At 40.8% G+C, this 16840-nt stretch overlaps 3 protein-coding genes across 5 annotated transcripts; all 3 read left to right on the forward strand.

Moving 5' to 3' along the window:
- The first annotated feature begins 38 nt into the window (after positions 1–38).
- Positions 39–3678, forward strand: fam110a (family with sequence similarity 110 member A). Of its 3 annotated transcripts, none has more exons than XM_023405065.2 (2): positions 39–157; positions 1445–3678. In XM_023405065.2, exon 2 carries the CDS (start codon positions 1629–1631, stop codon positions 2898–2900), a length of 1272 nt encoding a protein of 423 aa, XP_023260833.1. In that variant the 5' UTR covers positions 39–157; positions 1445–1628; the 3' UTR covers positions 2901–3678. The 3 variants fall into 3 exon arrangements, with proteins under 3 accessions (XP_023260833.1, XP_087029795.1, XP_023260834.1); XM_087173669.1 differs by having other exon boundaries at positions 55–157; positions 1426–3678; XM_023405066.2 differs by lacking the exon at positions 39–157 and adding an exon at positions 1271–1360.
- A 918-nt stretch (positions 3679–4596) lies between these two features.
- On the forward strand, positions 4597–10445 carry mfsd2al2 (major facilitator superfamily domain containing 2a-like 2; the record flags this gene model as incomplete). Its single annotated transcript, XM_023405110.2, has 12 exons — positions 4597–4779; positions 4911–5035; positions 5141–5273; positions 6388–6466; positions 6563–6726; positions 7855–7945; positions 8146–8267; positions 8437–8520; positions 8653–8736; positions 8844–8956; positions 10048–10191; positions 10274–10445. Coding segments are annotated over 12 exons (1494 nt in total), but the record flags the coding sequence as incomplete, so codon positions are not given.
- Positions 10446–13255: 2810 nt separating this feature from the next.
- On the forward strand, positions 13256–16653 carry fkbp1aa (FKBP prolyl isomerase 1Aa). Its single transcript, XM_023405063.2, has 3 exons — positions 13256–13382; positions 13483–13530; positions 15966–16653. The coding sequence occupies exons 1-3, from the start codon at positions 13346–13348 to the stop codon at positions 16100–16102; spliced, it is 222 nt and encodes a 73-aa protein (XP_023260831.1). The 5' UTR covers positions 13256–13345; the 3' UTR covers positions 16103–16653.
- The last annotated feature ends 187 nt before the right edge of the window (positions 16654–16840 follow it).

Below are 16840 nucleotides of genomic sequence, written 5' to 3' on the forward strand. Positions count from 1 at the left end.
GGGCTCAGGAGCAGCACACATGAGTTGTCAAACAGGTTTGTCTTGTGCTGCTAAGTGGTTTCAAACACATTCACACACACATTCTCTGTAGGACAGCGCAGTGTGTTTGCTGGGCTACACCAAGAAACCCAGGAGAGGCTCAGGAGCTCAACAGGAGGTGAGTTTTTCTGTAGAAATACAAAACAACAACAAAAAAAAACAGGTCGACAACTAACCTACACCTTCATACAAGCAGAGTTGGGCTTGTCAGGGCAAGACCAGTGCGCAGGCCTTGAGTCTACAGAGCCTTACATGAGGGACTTCTTTGTTTACCTGCCTTTTGTGTTGCTGTGTCATTTGCCTTTGGCTTCATCTTTGTCATTTACTCTCAGTAGCTGAATGTGCCGACTCTTGACTCAAACACACATACAGTAATTAGTGGCTCTATTTTTGTTTGTGTGACCGACCTCTTGACATTCCTCTTTGGTTTGTAACACACCAACGTCTTAATGATATACATCCCAGTGCTGGTTGTCTTTACTGGTGAGGGGAGCTTGCTTCGTTTTGTTTTGTTTTTTTGTAAACTGAAGAGATCCGAGGACCTCGAGGCAGGTGAGGGTCAGAGGGGAGATCCAGAGAGTTTCACAGCTCTATCAGCAGGAGTTTTGCCCGGCTCAGACTGGAATGGCAAATATGTAGAGAATGTGACTGGCAGATGCAGACTGTTCAAGCGGCGTACACTCAGGATATTAAGTATACACAGATATTCATAAAAAGTGCATGTATTTACCAAGTTCATTCTTGTGACCTTCACCACAGTTTGAGGCTTAGAGCTGTACACAAACTGTAATAGGTTAACAGATGCTGAGTTGAACCTCCTTTGTTTTTGACTTCACTAAACCTACGGAGGCTTGTGGTTCAGGAAGAAGTCGGCCACAAACCCAGGCAACTGGCTGCTTTATTTAAAGATGAGTAGTCATTGTTCCCATAGCAGCTGTTGGTGTGTGTGTGATCTGCTCTTTATTGCCTCCAGACAATAGCTTGTTGACAGCTGGACAGCTTCCCCATCACCCCTCTCTCTCACACACACACACACACACGCAACTCTGCCACTCTTTTCACAGGCGTTCAACTGACTGAAAATGAAGTGTCACTTTTATTATGTGTTTGTCTGCGGAGAGATGGATGACTGAGAGTAATTGTTTGAATCCGTCTGTGCCGGCGGCCAATGAACTTGTAGGATGGAAAAGGCCTTAAGAGAATGATTGGCTGCAGTCGCAAAGAAAAGGGAGTGTTTATGAGAGTAGGGTCTTTGTGAGGTTGGCTCTCTCCTCTGTGTGTTGGAGTACTAAAAGTGTCTGATTCTCACTTGTCTTGTAAGGTAAATGCTTTTATTGACTGCTGAGTTCTTTATGGAGTTGTCTTTCCTTCTTTCTGTCCTGACAGTCGTGCCTCTTTTCCACAGGAAGTCCAAATGTCAAGGAACTAGAGTTCAACTGAGATGCTGCAGTTACATCTCTTCAAAAATGGAGTGGAGCTGATCATGAGACAGCTATACAGAGGCACGAATAAAGGATAACATCACAATTTCTGCACGTGGACAGAAACAGAAAGTGGACAAAGACGGGTACAGCTGCTAGTTTTATAAAATGCCTGTGGAGACTTTCCAACACCCAGTGAGGCAACCAGCGAGGACCACTGAAGCTGCTACACCCCCGCGGTTGCGGCCCAAGGGGCCAGTGGGGCCAGACTTCTATCGGCAATGCCCGACAGCAGAGAGCAGACCAAAGCAGAGTGCAGTGGAGAGGCTGGAGGCAGACAAGGCTAAATATGTCAAGAGTCAGGTGGCTCTTTCTAAGCAGCGGCCACTCAGGCCTCCTGAAGTGCGGAAGCCTCTGCTGAGCCCCGCTGCTGCCCTGCGGCCCACCAGGAAGACACCGACCCAGACAAAAACAAAGCAGGAGGGAGTCCAGCTCGACCTGGAGCACCTGAGTAATCTCATCAGTAACGTGAGTGATGGCCCCCAGTCCAGTACCACTGTAAGCTCAGAGGACAGTAAAGATCCTGTTTGTGCCGCCACAGCACACAGCTCTCCTCGCCCCACACCTGTAGGGGCACAAGAGAAAAAAGAGAGGCTGTGTCCACCTCCCTGTCCTGACTGGTCCAGTCCTGCTAAGGTGAGATTAAAAGCCTCTGGACCTATAGAGAATCCAGGCTCTCCTGGGTCTCTGGCTGCAGGGACGGTGCGCAGAGTGGACGTCATGCCTCAGGCCAGCCATGTGAGGACAACCTGCAGACGGCCTCAGTTCATCCGGCAGCCCCTTCGGCCCATACCTTTCCATTCCCAGTTTCCACTCCGCCCGGCTGCTTCACACCTGCGTCTCTTCCACCCCAGAACAACACCAGGCTCTTCTCCTCTGAAACCTGTTGTTGCCCCATTTAAACCTGACAACCCTCCCTCCTCTCCAGCTGGATCCCCAGTCCCTGCTCCACCTCCCCCTAGCTTCCCTGTTTTCCCTCCTCCCTCCCCAGCGATCACCCGTTTATCCTCCTCCAGCTCCAGGAAACGCCCGTCTCTCACCCGGTCTAAATCAGACATGAGCGACAGGTACTCCAGAGCTGGGACAGAGCTGGAGCGCTTCTTCAACCTGTGCGGTTTGGACCCTGCAGACCTGCAGGATTTGACTGGATCCAGTTCTGACATTGTTTCCCTCGCCCGTTTTCGCAGTGTGAGCGCTCCGGGGTCTGAGTGTGCGGGCTCCGGAAGAGAAGATGAAGAAGATGAGGAGGAGGATGCTGGCAACATTGCAGAGCGAGTCCCCTACGGTGTTTCTGTCATTGAGAGAAATGCAAGAGTGATCAAATGGCTGTATGGACTCCGTCAGACCAAGGACAATGCAACCAAGAGCACCAATTTATAGGATGGTGTAAAAGATTTAAAACAAAACACATGTAGTGATCGGACCCCATGATCAAACTGGTGGTAAACTCAAGTATGTGATGAGGAGATAAAGTGATGGATGCAATTTTTCTGCCAAGTAATTCACTCTGAGTTGTTTTGATTGGGTTTTTTGTTTCTTTCTTTCTTTATAAAATTAGAAATTTGATGATGAAATATTTGTTGATTTTGGTATTTTGACTCTTTTTTTTTGTGAGTCTCAGTGGGGCTGTTAGCTTTGTTATTGTCGCTGTCTGGCCACTGAAGTGGCATCTGAGGTCAACAAATCCCACTTTGCTGTAAATGGATCTCATTAAAGATGAATGTTTGGATCTCTCTGTAATTTTTTTTTTTTAAATCACTCCAGAAATAGAAGTAGAGGTTATCACCTGCAGAAATTTCAGCGCAGGTGATTTGATTACACATTGACTTGCCAGCTTAGTGTTAAACAGTGAATCATTTCCCCAGAAGGATTAGAGCATGAGGTCCACCACCTGATTTTTTTTCAAGTTGTAATTGCTGTATATGTAATAATCTGAAACTGATGGCCTGAAGTGTTTTCATGAAAGTGAAAGTCGGAGAGGAACAAGATCAAACAAGCTCCATTTGATGGAGGGAAGTTTCACTGATGTTCCACAAGAGGTCAGAGCAGTCCACGCTGACACACTTTGTTCTCTGAAAAAGAAAAGTCACTGTTCCTATTTTCAGAACAACTGTAAATGAACTGCTACTGAGAAGATATTAAAACTTTTCACTTTGAAGTCAAAGTGCATCGTGTCTTTTAATGGTGGACTCTGTGAAATCCTTAAAGATCCACTGAAATGCTGCTTTTCTATCTATCTATCTATCTATCTATCTATCTATCTATCTATCTATCTATCTATCTATCTATCTATCTATCTATCTATCTATCTAACAGATACAGTACAATGATGAAAATAAACTATAAATCATAAACTGGTGGTTGAGCCACCAGCTAATGACGTGTGGCTTCCTTCACTCTTAAATATGAGGAGGTGGACCTCACTTTCAAATGCATGAGAGTTGTTAAACCAGATCCCGCTGTCAGATAAGGTAAAACCTGAATACAACTGTGTATGCATGAAGGGAGCTATTGTTGTCTGCTACACGCGGTGGAATATTGCAACTGAGGAGTGGTGTTATTCTTCCTAACTTCCAAGAATGAGTTGTTTTCAGGATTTTACAAATCAGTTACAGCTATTAAAGAGTCGGGTATTAAAACAGAACGCGGGCAGAAACAGAGAAGGTCAGCATCTGGGGGTAAGTTTTCAAATGAAAATTATTTCTCTTTTTTCTTTCTGCTGTTGCAAACATATTCAAAACACAGGAAGAAGAATGTTTTCAGTGCAGGTTCGTCACACCTAATATTACAGTTTTTCTCAATTGTTTTGTTGCATTTTAGAGTCGGTAGCACGGACACAAAAACTGTTTCTTTTTCAAAAATAGCAAATGACAAAACTCAAAACCCTTAATACGATCATAACAAATCACTCCTCACTGTCTTTGTCAACACGGTGCATCACAACATCAGTCTATTGATATTAAATGTTCCTGCACTTTCTATGTGATAGTTGTGTGAAAACCAGAGAGAAACATCTGGTAATGCTGCATCAAGTTAGTGGAGAAAAACTGTGAATACACAAAATGTTTGAACTCATGTTTCAGTGGTTACTATAGACAACCTCCACCCTCCTGTCTTCTCTCCACCCTGGTTTTCACAGGGGTCGGGGGGGATTCCTCTGGCCAGGAAGCTGTGTTACGCTGTGGGTGGGGTCCCATATCAGATTACTGCAATATCTATAGGCATTTCTCTGCAGATCTTCCTCCTAGATGTTGTGCAGGTAAAAGTTTAATTTGTCCTAATGCTTGCAACGAGGACCACTGACCTGTACTTCCCATTGTACTGACCTCTGTACAACAAAATGGTGTACGTCAGCTTGTCTTTTAACAGCTGAATTACACATTTTCACAGATGCAGGCCTCCTATGTTTCCATGATTTTATTTGTGAGTCGGGCCTGGGATGCTGTGACTGACCCTCTGGTTGGATATCTGGTGAGCCGCAGTAAAAGGACACCCATCGGCAAACTCACTCCATGGTTGGTTGGTGGGCCCACGTGTTTAACACACACTTCATCTTGAATCAAGTTCCGATTCTTCCTCGGGTGCTGTTTCCAACAGAGCCATCAATGTGTATCTCACAGGCTGCTTCTTTCCACTCCACTTGGTGTCCTGTCCTATCTGCTGCTGTGGTTTGAACCACGAGGCTTAATGTCTCAGCCCCTCAGCGTGCTGTGGTTCCTCACAGCGGCCTGCCTGTTCGAGACCCTCATGAGTGTAAGTCAGTGCAAGTGTTACAGGCACTCCTCCCTCCTGTCCCCCATCTGGTACCCAGTGGTGAAATATTTACTTATACTGTAATTAAGTACAGTTCTGAGGTATTTCCTTAATTTGAATATTTCCATTTTGTGTTATTTTATATTTCCACTACACTTCAGATGGAAATATTGTCCTTTTTACTGCATTACATTATAGAAAAGTCCAAAAACTGAAAACAGATTTTTATCAGAACTTTTGACATTTAACTACCTAACTGTAGTAAAGATCCCTATTTTCTTTCATTTTCCTCTTCCTTTCTTCAACTATCTCACTTCTTTTCCTTTCATTTCTCACTCCACCCCTCATTTACCTGATAGAGTTCACCTGGGCACCAGGAGATTATTTAAGGGGCCTCCCTCCACTCATTCACTCTTTTTCCCCTTCACATGGGGTGGCAGTTTCTGGTAAGAGAAGTTTATTTGCTTTAGTTCTTATAATTTGTATGTTAGTCTCAGAGAACCTTCTCTATCCTTATTTCTTTAAGTACATCATGAGACTATTTTGATTTGTTGTGTTAAATTCAATCTTTATTCTTTATTGTCCTTTCAGAACCCACAGCCCATGTGTGCGTGTCTTCCTTTTTCATGTTGAAATAATTGAGAATAAACCTTTGTTGGATTGGATATATGTTTAATGGCCTTCGTTCTTTCATCCTGACCTGATGCCCATGGTGACAGTGAATCAATTCTGAACCTCCTACTTAACACAAACTATATATAATGCTGTTTACTCACTGACGCATCAACATTAAAATGAATAATTCATCAGTGTTTATTTTTGATACGTAAAGTACATTTTGATGATCATATAAAACATTTGGGAATATTATTCCGTTGTCATATTGGTACTAAAGGTTTAGAGTATTTCTTCCACCACTGCTGGTACACATTTCTTTGCCATCTGTGCAACATCTTAGTTTCATAGTAATAGTTTTTCATTGTAATAGTTTCATACTGTTTTCATGTCAGTTTATTCTGCCATTTTGCTCCAAGCCGTGTCACCATGGTGACCGTTTCACACCACTCATGCGCAGTCAGTAGTTGTCATGTTTTCCCCTGTCGCCCATTAACAGTGCTACAACGTCCCCTACCTCTCACTCAACATGTTCCTGGGGGGAGATCAGAGAGACAGAGACTCTGCCACAGCCTACAGTAAGAGGACCTTATCCTTATTCCCAGGTCAAGGGCAAACAAAATGTTGACCAGGATTTCCCTCTGCTTTATTACAATCTCTGCATCTCTGTTTAGGAATGAGTGTGGAGATGGTGGCGATGCTGCTGGCTTCTGTAATTCAGGGTCAAGTTGTGGCTGTGTACAACACAGAGAAGCAGGAGGCTTGTCAACAGCTGGGCCAGGCCCATGATCCATCTCAAAGCACATCTCCGCCACAAACCGCATCCCTTCAGGAAACGGTAGAAACGGCCCTTCAAATGTTAATCAAAGTGGTCACTCTGGCTGAGGTTACACTGGGATTTATTCAGCAGTCCAGTAGCATTGCTTTGGCATTGTACTCGCATAGTCCCAGCGATATCTTGTTACCCTGTAATTTACTGCTCTTAGCCTGACATAGACATTGTTGTGTTTGTCTGTGTGTGCTCTCAGGCTTGTTTTGTTAGTTATTACATAATGTGACAAGGTCGAGGAGGGACATTAAATTTAATGGAATTAGACACGTGTTTGCAAAAACAAACCATTAGTTAATTTAAATGAGAAACTAATAAAGGAAGATTGTCATATAAACAGTGTTTTAGGAAATTTTCACTTTCTTTCCAAAAATTACATGAGAAAATTAAAGCCACTGTGAGGAAATGATTAGCTTAGCAATTAGCTTAACCAACCATTCAAATCAGAAACCTAGAGTCTATTGAAGTGACTTAATATTTTATTGGAAAGTCAAACGACAACAGACTATAGAGACACAAACTGACCACAAAGACATGCTAGAAAACTACAGAGATACAAAGAAACAAAACTACAAAAAGAAGCAAATCACTACAAAAATATTTAAATGACCACATTGATGGACAAAACAAGTACAGACTACAAAGAGACACAAAACTACCACGAAGAGGTGCAGAAACTATTTTTTCTTTGTTTGGTTTAAGACCTTTTTTAAATGTCTGTGCCAAGGGGCCTGTTGTCTTTCAATCCATTCAACATATATCTAATGCTTCAGTTTTTCAAAGGATTAATCAAACAAGATGTAGCGTGTTGATTAGTGAGGCTCTGTTTCCATGTTTTCGTTCTTTATGCTAAGCTAACACAAATGTGAGTGGCATCAATCTTTTCATCTAACAATGTTAAGTGTTAAAAACTCTGTATAACAATAGTGGAATAACTTGATGTGATCTAAAGGCAAAGTAACACCAAACAAGATTACATAACTGAATAACACAGACCAGGGAGGACTGTTTACTTGTGTTTGTATGCCTCTGGACATTTGTTTGTAGATGGCATAGTATGCTTTTTTTTTTTTTTTTTTTTTTTTTTTTATTTTTTTTTTTTTTATATAAAGGTTTAATGTGTTTTCTTGCCTGCAGCAAAAGGCTTTCCTGACCTCATCCCTGGTCATGGGCGCTTTGTTTTTCCTCTGCAGCCTGGTTCTCTTCCTCGGGGTGAAGGAGCAGCAGGGTGAGTCACAAATGGCCAAAAATAAAATACTACAAATGAAAATAGAGTAGATGAATCATCAGAATCTATTTCAGTTCATAAATATCAACTAATATAACAAACCTGACTCATTTCTTTCCTTGCATACCCTGTACCTAAAGTTCATCCTGTGAGTGAATTGTGTATATTTTGGTATTACACAATGTTTGGTTTATTTTCAGCCCCTCTCTGCTCTGATAACAAAGTACGACCACCCTATCTGACCTCGCTGAAGATGTTGATATGCCATATTCCTTACCAACGACTGGTGCTTGGCTTTGTGTTCAGTGCTCTTGCAATGCAGGTACGGTTTGTGCTCGGTTTGTGATGTACATTAATAATCCTAATCATCTCTGCATATTTGCAATTAGGTTTCTATATTTTTTTCAATTTGCTTTGTTTTTTAAAGAATGCATTTAATGATTATGAAATGATATTGTGATATTTTTATTCCCAATCTGTTTTTATCTCAGATGTCCTGGAGTAATTTTGTACTGTTTTGTAGTCATGCAGCTGGGCTGGGAGCCCAGTTCCAGTACCTTCTGCTGGCTCTGCTGGTAAGATGCAACTAACCAGAATCACACACTTTGCTCACATGCATGTTAATAAATGCAACTTTTGAATAGCCTTCTATGGACTTCACAAAGTGCATGATTAGAAGACAAGACACAGTCTTAATATTTCCACAGGGCTCTGCCTGTATAGCAGTTCCTCTATGGCAAGCAGTTCTTCTGAGAATAGGAAAAAAGGCCACAGTTATCATCGGACTATCAGTAAGAAATCACAGATCAGATATCCCTGTACAGTAATCTGAGTAGTAAGTCATTTCGCACACCTTAAATCTCCTCTTACCTGAGACGCCTGTTTCTGTCTCTCTCAGCTTTTCATCCCTGCAGTGATCATAGTTGCCTGTGTTCCCAGTAACCTGCCAGTCTTCATGACTATGTGCATTCTGATGGGGTTCAGCATAGCGACTGTATTCTTGCTGCCATGGTGAGTCACTTCCCTGCGAGGACACAAAGTTCTCAGTCCTTTCCAAGGCCCCTGTCAGATCTGATCAGAATCAGAGCTGAATGTGCACATGAATCATTCACATCGCCTCTACCTGACCTGGCCACTGATGAATATTCTAGCATCAGTGGGTTGTGTTGACTGGTCAGTTTCCTCATCTGAATTGACATGTGGTTTTGACTGAGCTGCTCGCCATCCAGGACCTCTACATCCAGCGCTGATCATCTCCCACCCCAGACAGGCAGTACAGGAGTGTCCGGACCTGAACCAGCAGGTTCACAGACAGTTTTTACCCACAAGCTATCAGGCTAATGAACTGCTGACATTTACACTTGCACACACACCATATACTACAGTAACACAATTGCGTACAGATACGACATTGATTGGACCGTCAAGGAAAACTGCAGTTTACACTGTTTATACTTGTCACTTTCATTTCTATCACTTATATTCTTTTTATTTTAGGTAAATACTTTTTATACTATTTACACTACACCTATTTGTTGTACTTAAGACTTTTATATTTAACATTAATTATTAATTAATTTAAATACTGTTTTATTTTTTACTTCATATGTAAATTGGCTCTGAGACCAAGAATTGCATTGCTGGCAACGATGGTCCCATTGTTAAATGCATATGACAATAAACTTGAAGCTTGACATGTTATGTCAACTTGTAATGTACAGTATCTGCTACAGGCATGGATGGATTATTGAATGGGCCTACCGACCAGAGCCTCTCTTTGAAGTGACTTTGGAAAGTCAGCAAAATACAGAAAAACGACTAGAAAGACACACAAAATAACCACAAAGACGAAGAGACGCAAAAACCATATTGATACACAAAAAATCTACAAAGAGGTGCAACATGATTACAAAGGGACACAAAATACCACAGAATGATTGGCACAAAATATTTGTAGTCAAAATAGACTTAAAACAATCACAAAGAGACAAATAAACTGACTACAAACAATATTTTGTGTCTCTCAGTCTGAGGGACTTGCTCCTATGTAGGAGGGTGGGGGCATTTTACATAACTTTCTCACAATCTGCCCGTGGCTACAGGTCAATGCTCCCAGATGTGGTGGACGACTTTGCCATGAAACATCCCTCCTGCAAGGACCTGGAGCCTCTGTTTTTCTCCTGTTATGCCTTCTGCAATAAGCTGGCAGGAGGCCTGTCTGTTGGAATCTCAGCCATGATATTGCAGTGAGTCAATCTTCCATCATCTCACTTTGTGTTATCTGTGTTCATCTGTTGATCTGTCACATTTTGTTTACTCCCTCTGCAGGTTTGCGGGCTACAGAGCGGGTGCGTGTCACCATGCTGATGGAGTGGTGATGGCTCTGATTGTGCTGTTCTCGCCAGTTCCCATCGCACTTCTGCTGATGGGGCTGGTCTTTTTCTGCACCTACCCAATCAATGAGCGGCAGCTCCAGGAACAACTGACCACAGTCCAGTAAGTGGCTTTTTTTGGTGTATTATCCTCTTAAGAGATGAAGCCACAAATGGTTCATGACATGTCAACTTTAAAGTGACTATAATGGGGATTTATATATATTAAACTTTTTTTTAACAGTGTATCAGATAAAATGTGAATTGTGAAAACAATGTGAAAGAGGTCACTGTAGAGGTGAATGTCTCATAGCATCATTTTTGACCACAGCAGGCAGATATTTCCAGTAAAAAGATTGGTCTCTATCCAGCACCAAACATTAGATAAAGTTAACGATTAGCTGATGTAGACTTCAGGAGCTGGTGGAGACCAAAAACAGCGCTGAAAGAAAATGTTTTAGAAAATGTTAATGAGCTTTAGGGATGTTAGTAAGCTTATTTGTGCTAAGCTACGCTAGAGTCAAAAGATGAGAGAGGTATTTATCTTCTCATTTAAGCAAGAAAGCAAAAAGCATATTACCAAAATGTAAAACTATTCCTTGAAGCATTTTCATGAGAAGACCAAGTAGTCAAACCATATAGCTGCATCACAATAGCTAATAGCTAGTCTAATTAAGTAACAAGCAATGTATGCAAAGACTGTTCTCACTCTTTCATGATTCATAATATTGGCCTCTTGGGACATTAAAATTCATACTTCTGAAAACTCCTTGCAGCACATCTTTATGACTACATAAAGTATGTTATCATAGACCAATTTAAAAAAACAGCAGTTATCAGATTATAGTAACATACTGTACATGGTTTGATTCTGCTGCAACTATACAGTAGTTATTATTTTTCTCTTTATTCTTCATCTAGCCCAGAAGCTACCTCATCGTCATTATTATCATCATCATCATCATCACCACCACCACCATCATCAGGCCCAAGAGAAAATGTAGAGCAGCCAACAGTTCAGCAGCAGCAGCAGCCGCCCCATGTTGGTGTGACATCAACTTCACATTATAACACAAACACCAACAGATTGTACAAGTCAAATTCCTCACCCTGTTTTCATAGTCATGATAAAAAATGCTCGATTAAGTCGTCTGCCCGTTCAGATGTACTCAACCGCCCATCTACAAAATACAGCAGACCTAAATCAGTTGTCCAGTCAAATGTAAAACCTCAGTGTCATAAACAGAGACTCGGCTCTCACCAGCGTTCTGGAGAAGCTAACTTGGGGAGAAATGTTCTTGAAAATGATCCAGGGTCTTTCTCTAGCAGGTCAAATGTGAGAACCAAAGTTTCGTGGGTATAGTCAAAAACCTTAAAGCGATAGTTTGAGATCTTGGGAAATATGCCTTTTCACTTTGAGTTTGAGCTGAGAGTTTGATGAGAAGATTGATACATCATGTCTGTATGCTAAATGTGAGGCTACAAAACAAACACCTACCAGCACAATTACAGCTTCATATTTAGTATACAGACATGAGAGTGGTATTGATCTTCTCAAAAACTTTGGTATCAATATACTGTCATCTCTAAAAACTAGCTTTTATAGATGCACTTTTGAGCTCACTGTTATTCTTACATTTGTGGCCAGACTGCAATTGTTCTATTTGATTTGTTTGTTTATACAATTCTGTGAAAAATGTCTGTTTTGGAAAGGAAGCTTTTGCTGTCATTGTGATTTATGTTGCCTTGACTTTTTTGGAAATTAGAGTAGCTTCTAAAAAACTAGCCAAAAGTCAAGTGAAACTGGATTTACACTGACTAGGTGGACAGAAACAACTCCAGATGAATGATGTTGCTCTGTAACTGCTGAATGTGTAAATAAACTGCTAACAAGTTCACAATGTCAGTTTTTTTAAAGAGATGACAATGAAATCACTTATTGCAAGTTTAAGCTAAACAAGTAATTGCATCATCATTCATAATGCCACAATGTTCTGACTGTCTTCAGTTAAGTCTTGGATTCTCAATGAGTCTGTTGCATAGTTTCAGTGATCTCCTCACTTCCTTTTGTTTACCTGTTTATGAGGTTAATGGCTCAGCAGCCATCAACATGCAACAGTGTTACCACTAAAAAGAAGTCAGAGTAAGGAACATAAGAACAACCCCTTTCACTAGTAAGCTGTTTTCACTGCAGGCACTTTGACTTGTTGAAGCAGGTAAAACACAGGTGTAACCAATAATAGCGATGATTGCTCTATTCCCTTTGTGTACTGCTGATGCGACACCAGCGAGCCAACATGCAGAGCACTGCAACAATGTGCTTGTTGACTCGAAGTAATTTTGTCATTCATTACACCTGTGCCTTTCCAGCTGTGACATGTCAAAATGTCTGAGAGATTGTTGATTGGCTCATAGCATAACATAACAATAGGCCCCTGGGCACAGACATGTAGGCCCCCGACCCCTCTTACATATAGGAGCAACACTCTGTTTTTCTTCTTTTTGCAGTTTCGCATCTTTTTTTTGGTTTTGTGCCTCCTTGTAGTTAGTGTCTTTGTGGTCATTTTGTTTTTCTTTGTAGTTGTTTTGTTTCTTTTTGTAGTTGTTCGCAGAAGTCATATAGGACCAGTACCAAATTCGGATATTTTTCCTGACAGCTTGGAGTATGACCCCCAGAAGCACCTCTAATCATGTCACCCAGGAAACACTTTTTTTTTTTACATGTCACTATGTCACACACTTTATAAAACGGTTTCTTATGTGGATTGATGTTCAGTTTTCAAATGAAATTATATATACTAATATAATAATATATATATATATATATATATATATATATATATATATATATATATATATACATACATACATACATACATACATATATAGGCCTATATGTATATGCCTCCATGGTGACTTGGTGCGTTTCCCCCCATCTATGCTCACCCGCCCGTCGACAGGCCGCCCCTGTCTCCTGCTTCCGCTCGCATTGTAGGGTGGCTGAGAGGAAGGATACCGAAGAGCGAAAATGGGAGTAGAAATTGAGACCATAACTCCGGGCGATGGTGAGGATAACTGTACTTGCTTATCGGCGTTATTATATATTCCAGAAGAGTGTCTGGTTCATTATTATACACGCTTTCTCTATTTTCTCCTGGTTTCCAGGACGGACATTCCCGAAGAAGGGGCAGCGCGTCGTGGTTCACTATGTCGGTGAGTGGAGAAGCTGGAGTACAGCCGGAGCTACTGGATGGAGCTGAGAGATTTGCAGGCAAAATGTTTTCATTTTAGCGAACATTGACCGCATGCATCCCGTTAATGCTATCCGGTAGAGGTGCTCAGTGTTCGCTTGAACTAGGAGACCTAGTAGAAACTGGAAACAGCGGCTTGTTGTGCTGTTAGCATTGAAGCTAGCGTTCAATGCCCTGTTAAATAAATTGTCTCTTGTGTCTTTTCGGCTAGCATTAGCCAAGGCAATATTAAAGCCGGGCATTTGCTTGCCAACTCGTGTCATTTACTCCGTAATTGAATTGGGGCCGTGTTGTCCTTATGCGAGGCATTAAGAGTAGTCGAGCTAACGGAATCGTAGCTGCTGTCAGCCGCCTAACGTAAGCTAACCAGCCCCATGATGCTAGCCGGCTAACGTTAGCTCTGTTACCGTTAGAAGACTGCTGGGCACAGACAGTGTTGAAAAGTAACTAAGAACATTTACTACAGTCAAATTTTGAGGTACTTGTGCTTTACTTTGGTGTTTACTTATTTTATAATGCTACCTCACTACATTTCAGAGTGTAATGTACTCTATACTCCATTATATTTATCTGACAGCTGCAAAATCAGAAGGAGAAGACGCAGGATAAGCTCATTGATTACAATACAAAACTCCCTTTAAAAAGTTGTCTCCTTGGGGCCCCTTGTTAATATGGCTGGGTATTGGCACTCATCACCGACTGCTTTCAATTCACAAAGTCCAGAATGGATTCATTTTGATTTGTTTCCATTCAGTTTTTGGTGATTCAGTTACATCAGTAATATATCAGTGTTGCGATTCTCAAAATTTATCCTGGGATCTTGAATTTCTTCTACATTCAACAAGAGTGTTGCACTGTTTCCTTGAATATAAATTTGTGTGAAATGCAAATTATTGGCCAAATTGTGAACACATTTCCCATTTATAAAACTGATGGCCAACTATTTATTTTCTTTAGCAAATGCAGAATGACTTAAAACATATTACTTCAATCTGTTTCGGTCTACATGTTGAACAGTTGAGCAAGATTAATAAAAAAACTTGTACCACTGTACATAATACATCATGCATGTTTGAATAAACAAATGCCATCCCATACAGCTGTGTGTGGATGGTCAGTAGCAGATAATTCAAATAAGTACTGCATATCCACTTTAATGATCAGATTGAGCTCAGACAGGGTAGAAAGTGAAAGTCTGCTCACTAATTCATTTAAACTTATTGTGCACTGTTTGTGTTGACAAAACATCAACCTGATATCTGCAGACAGCTGTTGGCTAGTGTTAGCTCCTGAGATGGACAGACTACATCTCTTAGCCAGAGATGATATCTCTTCCACCGACACAAACGCGGAGCTTTAGTCTGTCCCTCTCAAAGCTACGATCCACCACGAGATGACCAGAGTCAGCTAACCATCCTGAATCACAACAGTCCCGCAAACTGCAGCTGGTCCAGACTGTAACAGTTCATGTCATAGTTTACAAGACTGTTGTGGTTCAAGGCGTCTCACATAGCCAGTTATATCTGTTACTTTTTAACTTAAGATTACCTTGTAGTGCAGATTGTAATAATGATGATTTCCACAAAGTAGCCATTTTACACATCATGCAGCCCTACCTGAACCACTGTCAACAAGTAACCAACATATACAGAACATATAGCACAGATGTACTATACTGAGTAAAGATTGATTTGGGGATTTTAAGAATCCTTATTGGAACATTCATATAAAAAAAGCAATTGATTTGGAAGTCTTTTTTGGTTTTATTAAAAATCCAGCCCTACTTGTTACAGGTTTCAAATGTCCGAGTAGTTAGCTTTTCCACTAAAGAGACATTCCCCCCTCTAAACGTCTCAGATGGTTTCATAACTGTTCATGGGCACAAAGAGTGAAAATTATCTTGCATTTCACAAAAAAGATAGTTTAGAGAAAAATCAATAACCAGGAAACAGGTTTGTGTAGCAGGACTTTGTTTTTGTGCTTTCCCATTAATCATCTCATGACCTCTCAGATTTATCTTGTGACCCATCAGAGGAGCCCAACCCCTATGTTGAGAACCACTGACTTACACTACCGAACTATATAATGTTGTTAAAACTAGCTCCACCTCAAGCAGCAACAGTAGTTTAACACTGCTTACACATTTATGCTTCAGTATTAATAATCTAATACTTTAGAGATAAATATATAACATTATCATAATTCAAAATCATACATTTGTAATTTTACTTAAGGAGTGTTACTTGTAGTGGGATATTTTACATTGTTGTATTGGTGCGTTTCGAGTACCTCTTCCATCACCGGATACAGAAAGGTGGGACTCAACAAACCAAGCTGTTTGTCGAATGATAAATCTCGAAATCGCCGACCCGCTTCCCCTCTCTTGGTTTTTATCAGGCACACTGGCAGATGGGAAAGTGTTTGACTCTTCGCGGTCCCGGGGGAAGCCGTTCAAATTCAAGATTGGACACCAGGAGGTTATCCGTGGTTGGGAAGAAGGAGTAGCCCAGGTGAGGAGGAGCTTTTCCCATTGACTGAAATGTTCAAGCTTATTACTGGACCTTACTCTCAGTTGGAGGATATAGTTTTGTTCTGTTTAACTTTATTGCATTAAATTTGGTGTTAATCCTCATTATATAAAAGGGGTGGACAAAATAATAGTAACACCCGAATGTATAACGCAATACAAATAAACTGCAGCCAGCAGAATAGCCACCTAGTTGAATCAACAATCCAAACCATTTAAACATAAATGAACAAAAACATAACATTCATGAAGGCATTATTCATTGCAGGACTGTTGTTAGGCAGTTTTAGCTGGGTGTCTGTATAATTAGGGCACTGAGTGTATTTGATCTTCAACTATTAATTGATTTGTTGATTGAAATTTTTAGCTGCTAATTAAGGATGAATCCCAAACGTTTACTGGTCCGAGCTTCTCAAATGAGCGGATTTGATGCTTTCCTTTCTCATACACCATAGTAAACTGAATATCTTTGGTGGTTGACTGTTGATCAGACAAAATAAGATGTCTGAAGACATCTCCTTAGGATCTGAGAAATTATAATAGGAATTTTCACTGTTTTCTTATTTTATATACAAAATTGATAATTGAGAAAAATAATCACCAGATTAATTTATAATGAAAATAACTTGGTTTCAGCCTTGGAGTGTATATATACTGTATGTATTATTGCAGTTTTCGAATGAGATGTGTTAAATATTGTGTGTGTTGTTTAATTCAGTAGCAACAGTAGTAAAAGTAACGTGTC

The sequence above is a fragment of the Seriola lalandi genome, unplaced genomic scaffold, assembly GCF_002814215.2.
Source record: "Seriola lalandi dorsalis isolate HSWRI2012SDOR001 ecotype SW California unplaced genomic scaffold, Sedor1 jcf7180002054262, whole genome shotgun sequence".
In the NCBI taxonomy this organism is placed as follows: Eukaryota; Metazoa; Chordata; class Actinopteri; order Carangiformes; family Carangidae; genus Seriola; species Seriola lalandi.

What these genes read in the sequence shown, in the direction of transcription:
- fam110a (XM_023405065.2), top strand. Translation starts at nt 1,629, where the DNA reads ATGCCTGTGGAGACTTTCCAACACCCAGTGAGGCAACCAGCGAGGACC.
- fkbp1aa (XM_023405063.2), top strand. Translation starts at nt 13,346, where the DNA reads ATGGGAGTAGAAATTGAGACCATAACTCCGGGCGATG. An exon ending in GACCATAACTCCGGGCGATG is followed by an intron (nt 13,383 to 13,482) that starts GTGAGGATAACT and finishes CCTGGTTTCCAG; the next exon opens with GACGGACATTCCCGAAGAAG. An exon ending in CGTCGTGGTTCACTATGTCG is followed by an intron (nt 13,531 to 15,965) that starts GTGAGTGGAGAA and finishes GGTTTTTATCAG; the next exon opens with GCACACTGGCAGATGGGAAA.